This window comes from Cetorhinus maximus, chromosome 15 (genome assembly GCF_964194155.1).
Source record: "Cetorhinus maximus chromosome 15, sCetMax3.hap1.1, whole genome shotgun sequence".
In the NCBI taxonomy this organism is placed as follows: Eukaryota; Metazoa; Chordata; class Chondrichthyes; order Lamniformes; family Cetorhinidae; genus Cetorhinus; species Cetorhinus maximus.
The window spans coordinates 15,781,346-15,799,922 of NC_135893.1; the positions used below are offsets into that span (position 1 = coordinate 15,781,346).

At 43.3% G+C, this 18,577-nt stretch overlaps 1 protein-coding gene across 1 annotated transcript in view; it reads right to left on the reverse strand.

Moving 5' to 3' along the window:
- Positions 1–18,577, reverse strand: part of LOC144690441 (calmodulin-binding transcription activator 1-like) — a 1,084,973-nt gene that overhangs the window by 39,219 nt on the left and 1,027,177 nt on the right. The window contains exons 15-21 of the mRNA XM_078557952.1: positions 17,100–17,638; positions 16,095–16,306; positions 13,147–13,393; positions 11,941–12,012; positions 8,710–8,730; positions 5,950–6,143; positions 5,373–5,447 (exon numbers count right to left, since the gene is read on the reverse strand). Of these exons, the coding sequence (XP_078414078.1) occupies positions 5,373–5,447; positions 5,950–6,143; positions 8,710–8,730; positions 11,941–12,012; positions 13,147–13,393; positions 16,095–16,306; positions 17,100–17,638 (1,360 nt within the window). The remainder of the gene's footprint in view (positions 1–5,372; positions 5,448–5,949; positions 6,144–8,709; positions 8,731–11,940; positions 12,013–13,146; positions 13,394–16,094; positions 16,307–17,099; positions 17,639–18,577) is intronic.

Here is an 18,577-nt window from a genome sequence, read left to right on the forward strand (position 1 = left end):
AACTCATAGAGCAACGGTCCGTCTTCTATCTCTCAAACCTCAATTTAAATCCAGAAGACTAAAAATCAGACCCAGATATGTTTTTAGTCATCCCTCACTCACGCCTTCTAACACTGAAGGCTGCACAGTGTGCCAAAAGGGCAAGACAGTATGACAACCCAAGTGGCCTACATTATGCAAGCACAGAGTGCTGTGACCAGAGGGATAACAAAGAGAAAGAACACATTCACAAGAATATAATGGAGATGACTGAGTAATAGTGAGTTGGCCACTAGAGTTTAGATGTCCATTTAACATACACAGTATTGAGATAGAAAAACAAGCAATGCAGCAATGAAAGTGGAAAATGAGCAACCTCACCCCTCTTAAGGATTAGTAGCAATCACACCAAACCTGGCCTGGCATGCCTTGTCTGCCTACAGAACACAAACAACTCTAGACCTAGGAACTGTGCATAGGCATGATGGGCCGAATAGTCTTCCTCTGTGCTATATCATTCTATGATTTTCATGAGAGGCAAATTGCCCAGAATTAGCATCATCAGCTTATTGGTGTGACAAGCTGCCAGTTTGGCTGGGTCCGGGTCCGTGTGTGTGTGCGTGTGCATACGTGTGGGGCTGTGTGTGTGTGCATGTGGGGCTGTGTGTGTTTGTGTGTGTGTGTGTGGGGGGGAGGGTGCAGTGCTGTGTCATATTCTGTTCTGGACATTTTGTGTAATCTTCACTGCTTGTTTTTGCCAGTCAGTTGTTTGGATTAAGGCCAAAGTTTCTCAGCATCAACTGTCACTTTGTAATGTTGAAAATAACGACTGTGACAAGCAAATTTGTTGCTCCCTTAAGTCTCTTAAGAGTGCCATGAAATATTAACCCATCTTTCCCTTTCAGGAGCTTACTGTACTGCTGTGCATTACCAAGAATTTCTGCTTTTACTTTAGATTTTAACTATTTATGCTTTTTATTTTTTAAAAAGAAAAACTATTCTGTCCCAACAATTCCATCAATGGAGTATACCAGGTGGACAGTGAGATTCCACCCGAGACTAATTTCTACCCCCTGGAGTGTGTTTCCACTAATATTGCTCAACAGTCATTTTCAGCCTCATGTCTTCTTTCTCGCTCTCCTTATAGAATCAAACAGCACAGCCCTTCAGCCCATTGTGCGGCTCTTGTAAAGAGTTATCCAATTAGTCCTATTCTCCTGTTCTTCTCCATGGCCCTGCAATGTTTTCCTTTTCAATTCCTTTTTGGAAGTGACTATTGAATCTGCTTCCACCACCCTTTAATACTATGCATTCTAGATCATAAAAACTCACCGTATTAAAAAAATCTCATCTTCCCTTCAGGCTTTTTTTTAACTAATTATCATAAATCTGTTCTTACCCTAATTTCTTGCTCTTGTTTCAGTCCCTCTCATTTTCCTTTGTCCTGTTAAACTTTTATTCCCTGGCTCTCTGATGTTACATTTTTATTAAACAAACCCTTCTAGTGCTGTGGGATATGAATGGGACGAAATACAATGCTCAGGAACAGAACTAAACAAATCAGTATGCAGCTGATTTGAAGTTGGGAGTCTCTCCTAGCTTTGTTTACTTAGCTCCTGGGCTCTTGTCAACAGTCCAAACAGGCCAGTCAATGGATCTGGGTGTCTTAGTGCATGAATCGCAAAAGGCTAGTATGCAGGTACAGCAAGTAATTAGGAAATCTAATAGAATGTTATCATTTATTGCGAGGAGAATTAAATACAAAAGTAGGGAGGCCATGCTTCAGTTATACAGAGCACTGGTAAGACCACATCTGGATTACTGGGTACAGTATTGGTCACCTTATTTAAGGAAGGATGTAAATTCATTGGAAGCAGTTCAGAGAAGGTTTACCAGACTAATACCTGGAATGGGCAAACATATAAGATCCTGAGGGGACTCGACAGGGTGGATGTGAAGAGAATGTATCCTCTTGTGGGAGAATCTAAAGCTAGGGGGTCACTGTTTAAAAATAAAGGGGTCACCCATTTAAAATGGAGATAAGGCGAAACTTTTTCTCTGAGGGTCATGAGTCTTTGGAACTCTCTTCCTGAAAAGGCGGTGGAAGCAGTCTTTGAATATTTTAAAGGTAGAGTTGGATAGATTCTTGGTAAGCAAGGAGGTGATAAGGTTATCAGGGGTAGGCGGGATGCAGATTTGAGGCTACTATCAGATCAGCCATGATCTTATTAAATGGCAGAGCAGGCTCGAGGGGCTGAATGGCCTACTCCTGCTCCTTGTCCATATGTTTGTAAAACTGACACCATTGGCCTACTCAGTTAGGCTGAGTTGATCAGGCAGCCATAAGATCACCAACACTCCAGGATTGTCCTGGAGTCTGCAGGAATTGAATATAATTTTTGAGGAAACCACTACGAGCAAACCTGGGCAAGAAATCATTGTGGGAATTGAAAACATCATGTTTTTAAAAAAAAAATTTTAAAACTATTATTAGTTATAAAATATAGGAGTTGAAGAAAAGGCTGTTTGGCAGTCATCCACTTGAGCCATGAAGACTCTGCTTGCTTTCTGATTGGCCATGAGGACGGATGTGTTGGGTAACCAATGGTGGCGGGGGGGGTGGGAAAGCAGTGGAAAGCAGGAGGTCATGTAATTCAATTTCCAGGAATACATCCAGCCAGAGTTGGATATTCTAATGGGGGGGGAGTGATAGAGAAGGGCATATAACATGGGTGAGGTCTGGGGAGTTATGTAAGACTTATAGGCCCCAAAAAGTTTTTCAAACATAGACCAGTGAGGAAAAACCCAAATCTAGCTACAACTCAAACCAAATCCAACCCTGCCGTTTGTCAGTTGGTAGTTACGTTGCAGTGTCAAAATTCATGACGTTTGGGGGAGGGGTGGGAGGGGGGTGGGGTGCAGGACAATTGCCATGATTCCAAAACCCACAAATAAAAAATCACTAATGGGATTCAGTTGCCCAGTTGTTGCATGAGTTAAAAGTGTTTGTGAAAACAGTCATTAACAAAACAAAAGTGTTAAGATGGCGTAGCAAAAATTTCACACTAACATGAACAAGTTCACCGCAAGAGAAAATGAAACTCCTGAAAAATGAATATTTGGATACTTCTTGGCAGAGGAATTGTGTTCTATGTTGAAACGTATGGTTTATCAGCTTGAATTCTCCAAGTAATGCAATCATAATTTCTGCCCATTTCTGCTGCTGTTTGTTACTTGCGCAACAAAAAGTGTTTAAGGGAAAATGAAAATGCCACTCTCAGAATCCCAGTGCCAGGGGGTTTTATCGAGGAGCAGAGTCGGCACTGTGAAAGCTATGTTTGAACTCCATGTTTATCAACGCAAAATCTTCCTTCATATTCAGTGCCCAGAACTCGCATTCCCCTTACTCACACTTTAAACAAAGACATATTTGGGTGAACTATTCCAGGTCTGTTAAGTTAGAGCCTCACCTGGAGCCATCGAGGAATACTGCGCATGCCCTGACTGGGGTTTGTGGGTATTTGCTGGTGGTGAAGGCTCTCCCCTATTCAGGGATCTCATAAAACAGGCCCCTTGATTTCGTTAACTCGTCGTCTTTTTTCCCCACAGAATTCCTCAATATTCTTTACTGTTCAAATTTTAATCTCAACGGAACATCTGTTGTGGGGAAAGACACGGAGCTCAGCTGTGCTACATGTCAGCCTGGTACTGCACAACTCATTCATGTCTCACAATTCTGGTGTCAGTTTGCTACACATCAAATGTGAAAAGAAAGCAGCATACAGGGCATATAGGGCCTTTCATGAACTCAGGATGTCTCAAAGTGCTTAACAGCCAATCAAATATTTATGAAGTGTAGTTACATTTGTAATATAGGAAATGTGGCAGCCAATTCATATACATCAAACTCCCACAAATAACGATGTGCCATGACACCAGGAGAACTCCCTGCTCTTCTTTGAAAAGTGCCGTATGAGCTTTTACCTCTGCCAAAGAAGACAAGTTGGTTTAACAACTTATCTGAAAGGTGGCACCTACTGACACTACTGCACTCCCTCAGTACTGCACTGAATTTTGTGATCAAATCTCTGGAGTGGGGCTTGAACACACAACATTCTGATTCTGGGGTAAGAGTTCTCCCAACTGAGATATCATTGCCGCCAAACTAAAGGTAACAATTCCCTCATCATGAAATGTGTACCCTTCAACTTACACAATATAACCCTTGGATGGGTATAAAGTTTCTTTGTCCAATATTTTAATGAAGGAAATAGCTCATTCAAATGAGTGGCTTTGTTAAAATATTGGACAGAGGAATTTAATCCAAATGTGTTGATGAATTAATATCCCAGCTCAATTCCAAGGCTTGTGTCTCAAAAGCTAATGTCTGTGCATGTGTATAAGCTCCACATTCAGCACATCAAAGCAGCCAATATTTAAGAGTAGTACAGACCACATTGGCAACAGAGAATCTGGTGGTCCTTGATCCAGCGACATGATTTGGGCAGCACGAATGAAAAAACTGGGAGTGTCTGGCCTGTACAAATTAGTATTTGTGCCTCGGGTCTTATGTGTGTTAGCTTTTACAGTGTGTGTGCAGCCAGGTGAGAATCTTCTGTTTTGTGAAGGAAGATGTTCTCAGTATTTCCCTGTCTGAGGGATTAGCAGGAAAAGTCCATGGATTTACCTCTCTTCCTGTGGTTAGTATGCCAAACAGGGCACAACTGGGATTAGGAACTCAACAAGACACACACTCTGTCACTGCAAAGTGCTGCATCTGATCAAAAAATAGCTCATCCTCAAATGCTTCTCTCCACTCCATCCCATCACCCAATGGCACTGATTCATGTTAGTGTTTGGGTTCACATAAAACCTTAACCAAATGGTTTTCATATGGCAGCCGAGACAACAAGTATCACGAAGTTCACTGACTGTGGTGGGCATCACACTCTTGCCAGATCCTGTCCTTATCTGGTCATCCAAATGTGCACACTTTCCTGCAGGGGTCACTGGACTGTAAACATGAGCAGAAACCCTGACTTACTGTTCCCTAACCCAGGGGCATTGAGTCCAGTGTAATGATATTAGTTGAATATAATAACAGTGACATTACCCTCTAAAAAACCTGATGTGCTGTGGCAAGAATTCTCACAGCAGAGACCTACATGAGGTGTACATGAAGGGGAGGTTTATAAACCATCCTCACAGTGAGATTTTCTTTTAAGAAGGTTCCAACTCTTCCTCTTTTTTATTCTCTAATGTCAATGGGTTGATTTTAAAATTATACTTATATTGTTCTGGGTGGAGATAAAAGTCTGGATGCAAAATAAATTGAAATGGAAAAAAAACTTTTTTGAAAGTTGGCAGACTTTGAATGACCTTTGACATCTCACCTGTGACGACAACGGCGCAAAAATCTCATAATCTTTCGTGCAGCTTGGTCCTGTTTCTTGGTCAGCAGACTACTCCTGAAATAAGACCAAGAGAAAAAAAAGACAGCTCTCTTTAGTCCTGACAATGCTGCACCTTAGCATGCAGTGAGGCATTTGTGTTAGGGCGGTTTTACTTTAGAGTGTCGCCAGTGAGCCATGGGTTTCACCCGCTGACTGGCAAACATGGGATTCACTTGTCAATGGCTGCAAGATAAACAGTTGGAACTCCAAGGAGCACCATGGTCATGAGACTCCATTTGTTTGCCATTTCCCAGGAACCCCTTACCAAACAGAAAAATGTTTTTTACCTACATTACCACCAAAACACAAACAGCAGAAAAGGCAGTTTCATTGATTCTGTATTGGAGTAACAAACCCTCGACTGAGAATGGCGCACATTCCAACTGGGAGTAACACACCCCCACACCCCTGATTGCAAGCTGAGGCCTCAGTTCAGATCCCTGCTGAAAAGCTGAGGCCTCAGTCCTAGACCCCAAAGAAACTGAGAGAAGAATTCTGTTTACACGTGACATCCTACCTGATTTTCTGTTGGACCATAGCAGCTGTCCTTCGCTTCTGCCTCATTTTTCCGTACTCCTTGTAGCTGCGGTAATACTGCTGGATGAGGACAGCTGCCCGCCGACTCTGCTGGAACTTCTTCTGCTCATAGTAACTGCGGAACTTGCTCTGGATCAGGATGGCGGCCAGCGTCATCTTTTTGTAAAGTGCATACTGAAAGAGGCATAGAGGAGATCCTGGTCAGGAAGGGAGGCAGGGGATGGAGGGGGGTGCCATGGAGAGAAAGGTGAATAGGGGTGGGGGTGTGGTGAAGGGTCCCCCATTAAAATGGTCACCCCTGTCACTGCAACCTCAGTATTCCAGGACCCTCACCTCAAATAAGTAACTGACTACTAACAAGGCTGAGCCAAAATAGTGACAACAATAAGAACATAAGAAATAGGAGCAGGAGGAGGCCATACAGCACCTGACCTGAGCCTACTTCAGCAGCCAGCAAGAACATGGCTGATCCTCTACCATAACTCCACTTTCCCACCCTGTCTCCATATCCCACAATTCCCTGAGTGCCTAAAAAAAATGGAGGAGAAAACAAAGATAGGCTAACAACCAAATCAGCAGTATCTAACTTTGAATCAGTAGTCATTGACTTTAATATCTCATTTACTGTTTCTCTGCACATATGAAGCTGGCCAACATATATAGGCTGCAAGCTTCCCCCACACCCACCCACTAGAAAACACATATAGCTTAAAACCCTAATTTAAACTTCAGTCTATAATCGGATTGCCGACTCTGTTTGGATGTATCCCTAGAGCTTTCATTACATGACGTCTCACTGCCAAACATCCCACCCAGTCAAACAGGTATCTTTATCATCAAAATTTTTATAACTAATAAACAAAAAGTGTTCATAGGAAATGAAAAAAAAACACACCATTTTTTAATGCCCTCCTATGATTTTCTCCGTGTTTTGCTCACAGCATTTTCCGGGGGATTAATCTTTAATTCCAGGAGACTCCGGGACAATCTGGGAAGGTTAGAAACCCCTATCCTATATGCTGATAACTATGGTTTATCAGAGCCCAGAGTATGGAGGCACCAAAACTCACATCATTGATGATTCCTGGAACACTGGTTTAGCATTTTCTTCAATGGCAGCAGGTGCATGTAGTTGTGCAAGAATCCTTGCATTGTAAAACGATTAGGTACAAATAGCACTAGCCCCACCACACTGAGAGGTCATTTTCATATCACACCAAGACACTCATGATTACTGGTTAGGCCTCAGCTGCAGTACTGTGTCCAAATTGAGATTGCATTTTAGGAAGGATGTCAAGGCCTTAGAATTGAATGCAGAGGGGATTTACTTGAATGGTGCTCAAATAAGATGAGGGACTTCAGTTTGTTGGAGCGACTAGAGAAGCTGGATTTGTTCTTCTCAGAGTGAAAAGGCTTTACGGGAGATTTAACATGTTCCAAATTCCGAAGGGGGTTTAATACAGTAAATAAGGAGAAATTGTTTCCATTGCCAGAAGCATTGGTAGCCAGAAAACACAGATTTAAAATAAGTGGCAGAAGAACTGGGGGATGGAGTGGAGGGAGAGGTAGGTGGGGGTGGGGGAGAGGGAGGGGGGTGGCGGTACGTAGATGAACAGAATGTTTCTTTTTACCTTGAGTTGTGTATGAGCTGGAATGGACTGCCTGAAAGCATGCTGGGAGCAGATTCAATTGTAACTTTTGAGAGGGAAAAGAATAAATACTTGAAAAGAAAATATTTGGAAGGCTATTGGGAAAGAACAGAGGAGTGGGACTAACTGGAATGCTTTTACAAAGAGCTGGCACAGGCAAGATGGACCAAATGGACTCCATCTATGCTGAATCATTCTATGATGATCCAAGGGCAGGCACATCACAGGGGTTTTTTTCTCACTCCCACACCTGTTTACAAAGCAACATGTCCCTTTAAAATGAAAATGAAACACACATTGCCCCATGGTGTCTGATGGCTTCAGTGAACAGGAAGGATTTGCTGCAATCCACACAGAAGATGGCTGGACTAACTGTGCATACACACAGTGCCCTAGGGTAGTGAAACCCAGCTCTACTCCCACACACATTTGGAAGCACAGGGCAGAAGGAGTGACAGGAAAGACAATTTCTGCTTATTTATTCCACGGCAGCACAATTATTATGCTGATGGAGTAAGATGAAGTAGGCTAGGAGGAGCTTTGAATGAAGCATAAACACCAGCATGGAACAATTGGGCCTAATGACCTGTTTCTGTGATATAAATTCTATATTATTACATGTATGTAATTTTATAATTTTGAATGCTTTGTTTAAATCTACCCTTAATTTTCTCTACTCTAAGGAGAACAAGCTCAATTTCTCCAGTTCTCCACATAAATGAAGTTCCACATACCTGATACCATTATAATAAATCTCCCCTGCACCTTATAAAGAAAAGTGAGAAGGGCTCACACAAAATAAAATTGCTTAATCTGATTTTAATTATAATTCACATGGAACATTTTGATTTGATTGGAAGGATTCTGCTTGGCATATGGAGACAGCACGTAGCAACCCAAACTCCACTGCCTTCAGAGATCTCAATATGGTGCTCACAACTTAAAAGCTTCATTAAAAAATAGCAAGACAAGCTTGTGCCCAAATACTGCTTTATAATGCTTGGTCGCTTAGTGACCTACAAAAAATTAGCTGAATATCACAGCAGTGCACAATGAATGAGAACAAAATTCCATTTGTGTAACTGCATTACCTTCAAGGCTATCCATGTAAGCTTGCAAAGTGAATACAATTGAACATTAGTACCAGAGGAAAAAAAAAAACCCTTCAATCCAAGAGGGGAGCTTGTCCTAATCGGTGCTGGGACACAACAACAACAGCAAGCTACACCAATACAACATCTTTAATTTAGGAAAACACCCCGAAAGTGCTTCCTAGAGGCACCATCAAACAGTAATGTTTAGCCAAAGAAGGAATGATCAGTATAGAGTGACCAGAAATTCAAAAAAGTTGGTTTTAAGGAGGGTCTGAAAGGAAGAGAAGTGGGGCGGGGGTGCTGGAGAGGCGGCGAGGGTCAGGGAGGGACATGGATCTGTGGAGGGCAATCTTTAACTTTTAAACGTAAACATGGTTGACCTTCAGTACTCTGAAGCTGCCTCGCAATTCACCATCCCTTTGTCAGATACCGAATAGGAACAGGACAAGACCATTCAGCCCCTCAGGCTCGTCCTGTCATTTAGTTACATCATGACTGGTCCATCTTGGTTCCATAACCTTTAATTTTCCTTGCCTTTAAAACCTGAGCAGATTGAACTGAATGGATCGGGTAAAACATTAGTTTTCACACCTGCCCAATTTTACTCTCTGTTGAAGCCAGTCATGGATGGAGTGTAAAACCAGCATTCCACTAGATCCCTAAGATTTCTGCCCAAGGCGATAGGTCAAAATTCCTCCCCCCACCCCCCAACTCCTCACATCTAAGGATCTAACCAAATAATATCAATTCAGGTGAAAAGTAGACAGCAGAAGCCAATTTTATTTTTTTTTATTAAGAAACCTGAATGAAATGTCCAAGGTCAAGTTCTAGAGGACACAGGCAGGGCTGAACTGAGCAGGAAAGAATACAAAAACAAATCAGGGAATAGGGCTTAGATGGCACCAAGATTGAAGTTTTTGAAAACTTGATTGTAGGAAGAAGAAATGGTAGAGGGTGATGGAACTACACTTCTGAGATGCTTGGAAATATCCTCAGGGCTAGAAGACAGTGCATTGTGTCTTGAATTCAAGACAATGAGAATGCAGAGAGGTATTGGTGTATAAGTTGTGCATGGAAGAAAGTGGAGAGGCATTAACCAAAGTAGCCTCAATGAAATAGTGAGAGACAAGGCAGGTTGTGATAGAAAGTTGGAGATCATAGGTAACAGCAGGATCTGGGCTCTTACCAGAGTATCAGTGAGCTGTGAAAACCGAGTGGGCTTCAGAAGAGATACTGATTAACAGCATCAGGATATGCCAGTATCCGTCATTAGGAGTTAATCCATATTAGTTTCCAATGCTGCTCCTCTTGTGGTTCTCTTGCCATCTGTTTTGCATGATTTGTGTAACTGGAACTAAGCCAGGCTTAGTGTTTTTTTACAGTTTTTGTGAATTATTTTCTCAAAGAAAATGATGGGTGTTAGTGTTTGGGAATGGAACACTTCCAACACCCAGCATCTACATCTGAGATATGGATGGTTAGATGTAGAGAAAAGCTCCCTCTACACTACCCCATTAACCCAATAATGCAAAGTAAAGTTCCCTCCACCCTGCCTTGTCAAGTACTCCAAGATTAGCCACAGCACAGGTTAGATGCAGAGTAAAAACTCCCTCTGCTTTTGCCCCAACAATGTGCCTCAGCACCAATCTCATGAAGATCACCCACCCCCCCAACCCCCTGCCAATTTTACACCAATTCAGGGCAGTTTTATGCATGGGAGCTGGATTGATTCTGTCCAACTCATCTTAGCTTACAGCCAGAGAGCTTCATCCCATCAATGTGGATTTGAAGCCACATTTGAGAAAGTGAACATACGGAGTCCAATCAACTGCATCATCCAATGTTCACTGGGCTCGTGTTTGAACAGTGTCTTGTGTGAACTGCAGGGCACATGTAACAATGAGCAGAACGTTTAGCTTGGGCAGGGTGGCATAAAAAAGTGAGACTTCTTTCATTCCTTCCAATGGAATCAGGTCAGGGGGTTGTTCCTGCTGACTTGGTGTTGTGCAGGCTCTGCCCCCTGTGTGTGCATGTATCGAAAGTTTTCAACTGCATTGGGAACAGGAAGAACTGCTTAGTCTCAGTCTAAAGTTGGTGCTTGTTTGGAGCTGGATTTATTGATGTACTCCTCATTGCAAAACAGGTGAGCTCTCAGGATACCCAAAGAGATGCAATGTGACATACTCAGTGAAGTGTGACAGTAAACTCCCGTCGTGGTGCAAGTAATTACTGAGGGCCAGATGGGTTAGCAAGTTGGGAGACTCTTTTTCTGATGTAGAACAGTACGTCAATAGATGAGCACTTTTTAGTCCCTCATGAAGAAAAATTAAAATCACTTCAAGCCACCCACTTTCCTGTGTTGCAAATGTTTTGATTTCCAGTTTTATTAATGTTGTTCGGCTCACTTTTCTTCTGAATTTTGCTCTTTCGTTCCCGAAACTGCACATATTCTGCCTCACACACTCCATCCTTCTACCTCAAGTGTATTGAAAGTGAGACACGTTTCACCGTCTGCTACACAAACTCCTTGTCCAGGACCTGTAATCTGTAGAACTCCTTGCCCCTCCCTCACTCTTTCCTCGCTTGTGCTCTACAGGCTATGTAGTCCCAAATTTGAGGTCAGCTAGCCACTGTTACTGCTTGATTCACCTTGTCTTCTTTCGGTGTTGGCTTTGGCCATTTCACAAAAGTTTTCTCAACATTTAAAAAAAACTGCAAATTGAAATCCAGCCAATTTTCAAACAGTATTTTAACTCTGAACAAAGGTTAATGTCCACAAGCCGAGTGTCAGATCTACCAGTGTTACTAGAACCGAAACTGTGGAAACTCCCAGCACAACACTTGGCACATGCCAATCTGATTTTTTTTGGCACGTTTTTCCCATCCCCCCCGCCAACAATGTTTCTTCCCATTACCCTCACACTCCTGAAGGTGTTACTTCCATGCTAACATTGGATTTTACAGACACTGCAGTGACCCACCATCGACCCTACCTGGGTGGTTGTATGTCGAGGCCAGACAGCAATTGTTGACAAGCTATTGCCCCATGACGGGCATCATGGCTAAGGAAGTGGGGGGCGGTGGGCGGGGAACCCTGACTAATACCCCCTCTCCCACTAACTCAGTGACGGTTCCAGTAAAGCAGCCTGAGGTCAGATGGGCGGATTGACCATGCTGCTCCGTGGGTGCCTCCGCCACAACATGCAAAGTGTCACATTTAATTTTTACCTGTTTATATTTTCTGTAGCAGCGCTGAATGACAGCAGCAGCCATTTCCTGTTGTTCCCTGAAAGGACGTCCCTAAAAAATTGGAAAACATGATATTAACAACAGTGACTTTCCACACTTCCTTTTAGAATCAAAGGCTGATACAGCAAAGAGGGAGGGCATTCAGGCTTGTGCCAGCTCTTTGGTAGAGCTATTCAATTAGCCCCACTCTCCTGCTCTTTCCCGATAGCCCTGTAATATGCTCCCCTTCAAAAATTTATCTAATTCTCTTTTGAAAGTTAATCTTTAATCTGCTTCTATCACCCTTTCAAGCAGTGTTTTCCAGATCATAACATCTCACTGTGTAAAAAAATTTGTTTCCTCCTGTTGCCTTTTGCCAATCACCTGAAATCTGTGTCCCTGATTTTTTTTTTTGTTCATTCACCAGGAATTCACCAACCGACCCTTCTGCCGTTTTTGTATATCAATACCTGTTATTCATGTTTTTGACAATCTTTCGCCCCACTTTTCCTGAAAGGGGTTCCACAGGCACAAGAAACCCTCCAGTATACCCACCTTGCCTCAATTTGTGTCTCAACTGCAGATTAAACATGGAGGATATCACAAATTAGCCCACTCCTGTACCTCAGCCAATGTCAACACACATGCACTTACCAGTGCAGGTCACTAGGTAATGAGTATAAACAGCACACACAGCTGATATTACACATCTCAGCCCCAGAGGTGGTAATGCTGCAGGAATGTCCTACAGGGAAACTGAGCCCTTGAAACCCAGAAATTAACTGTTACAATGAAGGAAACACAGTAGCCAATTTGCGCACAGCAAGGTCCCACAAACTGCAGTGTGATAATAGCTAGATAATCTGGTTTACTGAGAGATGTTTGTTGAGGGATAAATATTGGCTACAGAGAAGAGAACTACCTTGCTCTTTTTTAAGAATTGTGCTATGGGATCTTTTATGTCAACCTGAGATACTGATAACAGCACCTCTGACAGTGCAGCACCTCTCAGTACTGGCACTGGGAGTGTTGTCCTAGACTAAGTGCTCAAGTACCTGCAGTGGACCTTGAAACCATGACCTACTAATTCAGAGGCGAGGGTGCTACCCCCTGAGCCACGGCTGACACAAGTTGACACACGGACACATGACAAGTTTGTTCGCTGCAACTCACATGCTGATCCTATGTGAGGACAGCGCCTCTAACCTTGTATTTCCGGAAGGCGGTTTGCACCAACTTGGCAGCCTCGTACAGCTCTCTCTGCTCATGATCTGACAAGGTCAGCTGGGCAAATTCATTCTCCATCTTTTCACTGGTTGATGCGCTCAGGAACTCAGACCAATCGGCTGCTGATGGGAGAGTGGGTTTCTCAAAATTAGCCTCGCTGTTTGGTGACAAAGCAGGGCTTTGGCTTGCGTTAGAGGGAGGAGTCAAGGGCTCGCTGTACAAAGACCTAGAACATAAAAAGGGAGGTAAAGATGATGAGCAACATTGTGTCATGACCGTAGATCCTAGCCCCAAATTACTTGTGGACATATTGAACTTTTAAGTAAGACATGTTTTTTAAAGGACATACAAGTAAAAGCTAGCTGAGACTTGCTGGAAAATTCCTATGTGGATTACTTGACCAACTAGTTCAGAGAGAACAGAATTTTGGACCTAAAAGGTGCGACACGGCTACTTCAGACAGAGGCATTTCAAAGAAAAAGATACAGTGCAAACTGCACTGTTAATCTCCTACAGTTGCAGAGATAATGGAAAATGATTACCATCTCAGCCGAAACCATCTTCTGTTGAGTTATATCCCAACTGTGAATATGAACTGAGTTGAAAAGAAAACAGATCTGGGCAAAAGACACGTTTGTTTCTTCCCTTCCAGGAATACATAAGGAAAAGGGTTTTAAAAAGCCAGCTGCAACCCTTGTTCTGTGTGCTAGTCTAGTGTTCTGTTCTGGTGTGTGTGTGTGTGTGTGCTGTGAAGAACACCAACTGGGCATCATTGTGCTTGCAGGTAAAAAACTCTTTCTCTCTGATTGCTGGAAGTAAGTCACAAGTCAGCAAAGCCGCAGTTGAAAATGAAACAGGACAACTCCTTTCAGCTAACCTGCAGAACCAAGAATCTTCAAACCAACTGCTCAACTGCCAAAGTCAGCACTTACTGGAATCACCCTAACTTAACTGTTGCAAAGTTTCACCATCTACCCCTCACAGACAAGCTAAAGGACTGACTCGTATATCCTTTTAACTCTTATTTTTGGGCTCAATTTCTCATTTCTAATCTGTGTGTATGTGTGTTGCGTTTTTATTATTTTTCCGCGCATTTAGTAACTAATAAACTCACTCTTTCTTTGACTCAAGGCAGCCTGATTAAATTGACTCCTTTTAAGACATAAATACACTTGGACTCGGAAAAAATATCCACGAGAAGGGATCCTTTTTAAATTAACCTTGTTGTTGTGACCAACCGTGGGGGTTGAATAAAGAAAGGAAGCCAGTTCATCCCTCCTCACCCGGGAGCATAACAATTTGGGGTACCTCGTCCGGAATCATAGCAAACTGGGGGACCTCGCTCGGGAACTGGTCATAACAATTGTGAGTGCACAAGGTATCTATCACCTTTCATATCAACTGACAGCAACACTTTCAGCAAGGAACCAGGTTAGCAACAACAACTTGCATTTATACACCTTTAACAAAGTGAAACATCCTTTCACAGGAGCGTAATCAGACACAATTTGTCACCAAGCCACATAAGGAGATATTAGGGCAGATGAAAGTCTGGTCAAACAGGAAAATTTTAAAGGAGCATTTTAAAGGAGGAGAAAGAGGTGAAGATGTTAAGGAAGGGAATTCCAGAGCTTATCCCTTTGACAGTTGAAGACACAAGTGGGTGAAGGAAATCGGGAGGCCAGAATTGGAGGTGTGCAGATATTTGAGGGTTGTGGGGCTGGAAGAGATTACAAAGATAGGGAAGGCCAAGATCACAGTGTGATTTGAAAGCAACTTTAAACTTGAGACGTTGCTGGTCTGGGAGCCAATGTGGTCAGTGAGCACAGGGGTGATGGGTGAATGGGTGCAAGTTCACATATTGGCAGCAGAGTTTTGGAAAAGCTGAGGTTTATGGAGGGTGGAAGATGGGAGGCTGGCCAGAAGAACATTGGAATAGTCAAACAAGGAGGTAATAAAACCATGGATAAAGGTTTCAGCAGCAGATGAGTTGAGGAGAGAGATATACAACGTTATGGAGATGGAAGTAGACGGTATTGATAACGGAGAGGAGGACACATCTTAAAAGGAGGACTTCTTTAATGCATATGTAAACAAAGTATGGGTCTTTGATACCAGATGGTCAACTAAGCTAGCTCCTGCCTTTAACCAATGTCTAAACAGCGGAAGCTGCAGGGTAGTTAGGGATCAGAGTGGAAACTCTGCCTAATTTTCCCCTTCCATAACCCAGCAACACTGAGGACAACTATAGTGACCTGACCATTGTTCCTACAGGGAGCACTGCAATGCCCTACATTACAACAGTGACTGCATTTCAAAACAACTTCATTGATTATAAAGCATGTTAGGATGTCCTGATAGTATATAAATGTACATCTATTTTTTCTTGAGTGTTTTCTCCAAGTGGCTGAGGCAAGTCACATCCGCAGTGAGCCAAACAGTAAATGCCCATTTTGAGTGTGGAGTGTAGGAATGGTTGGACACTCAACTTTAACCTGCTAACCCCATAACAGTGCAGTTGGTCCAACATTACACATTTGAAGTGGGTGAACTATAGTTAACAAAGAACAACCCTGCAGCTAGAAACTGACTGGTGCTACGTATTCCAAGCTCTCAACCTTCCTCTCTTGTTCCACCTAACTTCCAAGTACAGCATTCCACATAGTCTTCCTTCTCCTCACAAGTTCACCATGTGGAAATCAATCTTCATTGTCATTTCCTCTCCAACTCTGAACTTATTTTGTACCAGGATCTTAAATCTGTGGAACTCAGCTCACCTCCCTCTGTCTCCTCCTCCTACAGTCAAAAACCTGAGCTCGACAATCACCTCATTATTGCCTCTTGAATCATCTCCTCTTCCCTCCCCTACTTTGAATTTTTATTGATGTCTTGCGAAATGGACTTTTGCCCAGATTCATTAACAATACCTGAAGGTTCCCTGAGTTACTGACCGAAGCTGAGATAAGCTGGGTAAATGGTCCACATCCGCCAGATAACTGGCCAACCAGCTCAAGGTGGTGTTCACACTGGGGATGTCCCCTCGCTCGGACAATGGAAATTCCATAGGGATGAAATTTTCCCGTTTGATCCTGTCTGGTGTTGCTTCAATGATCTGTTCAGCCAAGGACATCATATTAGCCTGAGAAAGTAAATAAAAATTAAGTATATTTTCCTTTGTTCCCCTAACATCATGGTTTTAACGTTTTAATTTAGGACTTTGGAAGACTAGAAAAGGGCACTGGCATTTGCAACTCAATTGTTGAAGAATCTTTCAGAATATTCTTCTGAGAACTGGGCTTTCAAAAATATTGCTAATCAATGTTATATTTTATGATATCCTGCATCATGTGACCTAATATCTACAATATAAAATAGGCCACGAGCAAATGCAGTAATTTATATATATATTATATACTTTACACATACACAACAGAACTGCATGTAACCCCCACACTCCATTTTCTCCTGAGTGCTGACTCATGCTATGGTACGACTCCCAGAGTTGCTAGCAGCCTTCCTTGATTGAATGGCCATTCTTCACTCATCAGCCGAGACAACAGGATTATCCACCAAATCTGATCCCGTCATCCATGCACACGCACACTTTCCAGCAGGTATGACTGGGCGGGGATCAGGAGTTGGTGGGCTGGCTGCTCTTATTTCCCTTCCTGGGCTCAGCCACCGAAGCCAGCATGAGCACTCCAACAATCACTGGCCCAGCTGAAATCAGCCAACTTGACACAGACCAGTACCTGAAACAGGGGCCCCTCCTGGTTCTAGCCCACTCTGCTAAAGAATGGTTCTGGTAAGGGCTCCTGGCATCCACAGCAAGAGTAACCTTTTCCTGGGAAAAGATGCGCGTAAGAAAATTGGAGAATAAATTGGGTAAACATTTCTTTGCAGTCGAAGGCTCCTTATTCTGCAAGTCATACCTGCAAATCATCCATGTGTTGAAAACACTCCTCATTCTCCTTGTACGATAGCAATTCTGCATCCACCATCTCCCTCTCTGATAACATTAGAACGCTGATGTCCTGCTTCTGTTGTATCCTGTGAGCAATAGACCCAGCACTGAGACCTGAGACTTTCCTTATCACCACAGGCTGCCCTGTCGTAGTCTGTGCTGCCACACTAACGTAAATCTCCTTCTGGCTCCACTTTGGACTTGTCTGGTTCCCAACATTCCTGCATCCGGAGGTAAGGGGCAAAGGGAATTCTGAGGTATGTTGGGAAGATTCCCTGGGACTCTTCCTCTCCATTTTGGAATCAATTGCATCGGGGGATGGTTGCCTCGGGCTGGAGCTCAGTTTGGCGGTGTTCTTCTGCTCCAGGTTTAGTGGCTGGGGTGATGATTTGTCTTGCCTGGAGTGGAAGTGTTCTGTGTTTAGCTTGTGTTTCTTGGAAGCTGGGAGGTCCCTCTGGCTGTCATTTCCATGGCACTGCAGGGATTCCGATCTCGGCCGCCTAAGATCTGATACAATAAAGAAAGCCCTGTGTTTATTTACCTCGTACCGTATCTTTTAAAGACATTTCAAAAATGCTTCACGTAGAATTATAGAATCATACAGAACAGATGAAGGCCATTCGGTCCATCATGGAAGAGCTATCCAATTAGTTCTAGCTCCCTGCTCTTTCCTCATATGCCAAGAAATATCTTCCCTTTATGTATTTATCCAATTCCCTTTTCAAAGTTATTCTTGGGCAGGATTTTTCAGTCGGCATGCGGGGTCGAGCTCGACACACCGAAGTGTACAATGACGCGCGATGACATCGAGGGTGCGTCCCGACGTCATGACGCTTACGTTGCAATGTTTTGTTCGGCGGGTGCGCGTCAGAGTCGGCTGCGTGCCCACAGATATGTAAACGGCCTATTAAAACCATTAAGGGAGTAATTAATGTAATTGTTAACGTTGCCCGTCCAACCTTAAGGTTGGCAGTCAGGCGAAAAGGCCAAGTGACTTTCACGTTTTTTAGGAAACCTCATCCACGAGGGGACATGTTTAATTAAACTTTTTCTCCTTTTATTTAATTATTGCAATATCGCATGCACGAAAGAGCACTGGCCCTGACTCTCCCTCCTCCCCCCGCCAGCACAGGTAGCGCTAAGCGCTATGGCTCGTGTCTTACGCTGGGTGGGCCTTAATTGGCCTGCCCGCATAAAGTGGTGGCGTGGAGCCAATCGCAGGCAGCGATTGGCTCTGCGACCTTCCCCATCCACTCCCGCTGAGCCCACCCGCCGCCTGAAAAATTCAGGCCCTTGAATCTGCTTCCACCACCCTTTCATGAAGTATAATTCAGGTAATTAGTTTAAGAGCAGTTACTATTGCTATGGCTACATTTTCTAAACATTGGATATGAATCATACATGGAATGGGGAATTATGAATTGAGGGAAAAGCATATCACAAAGG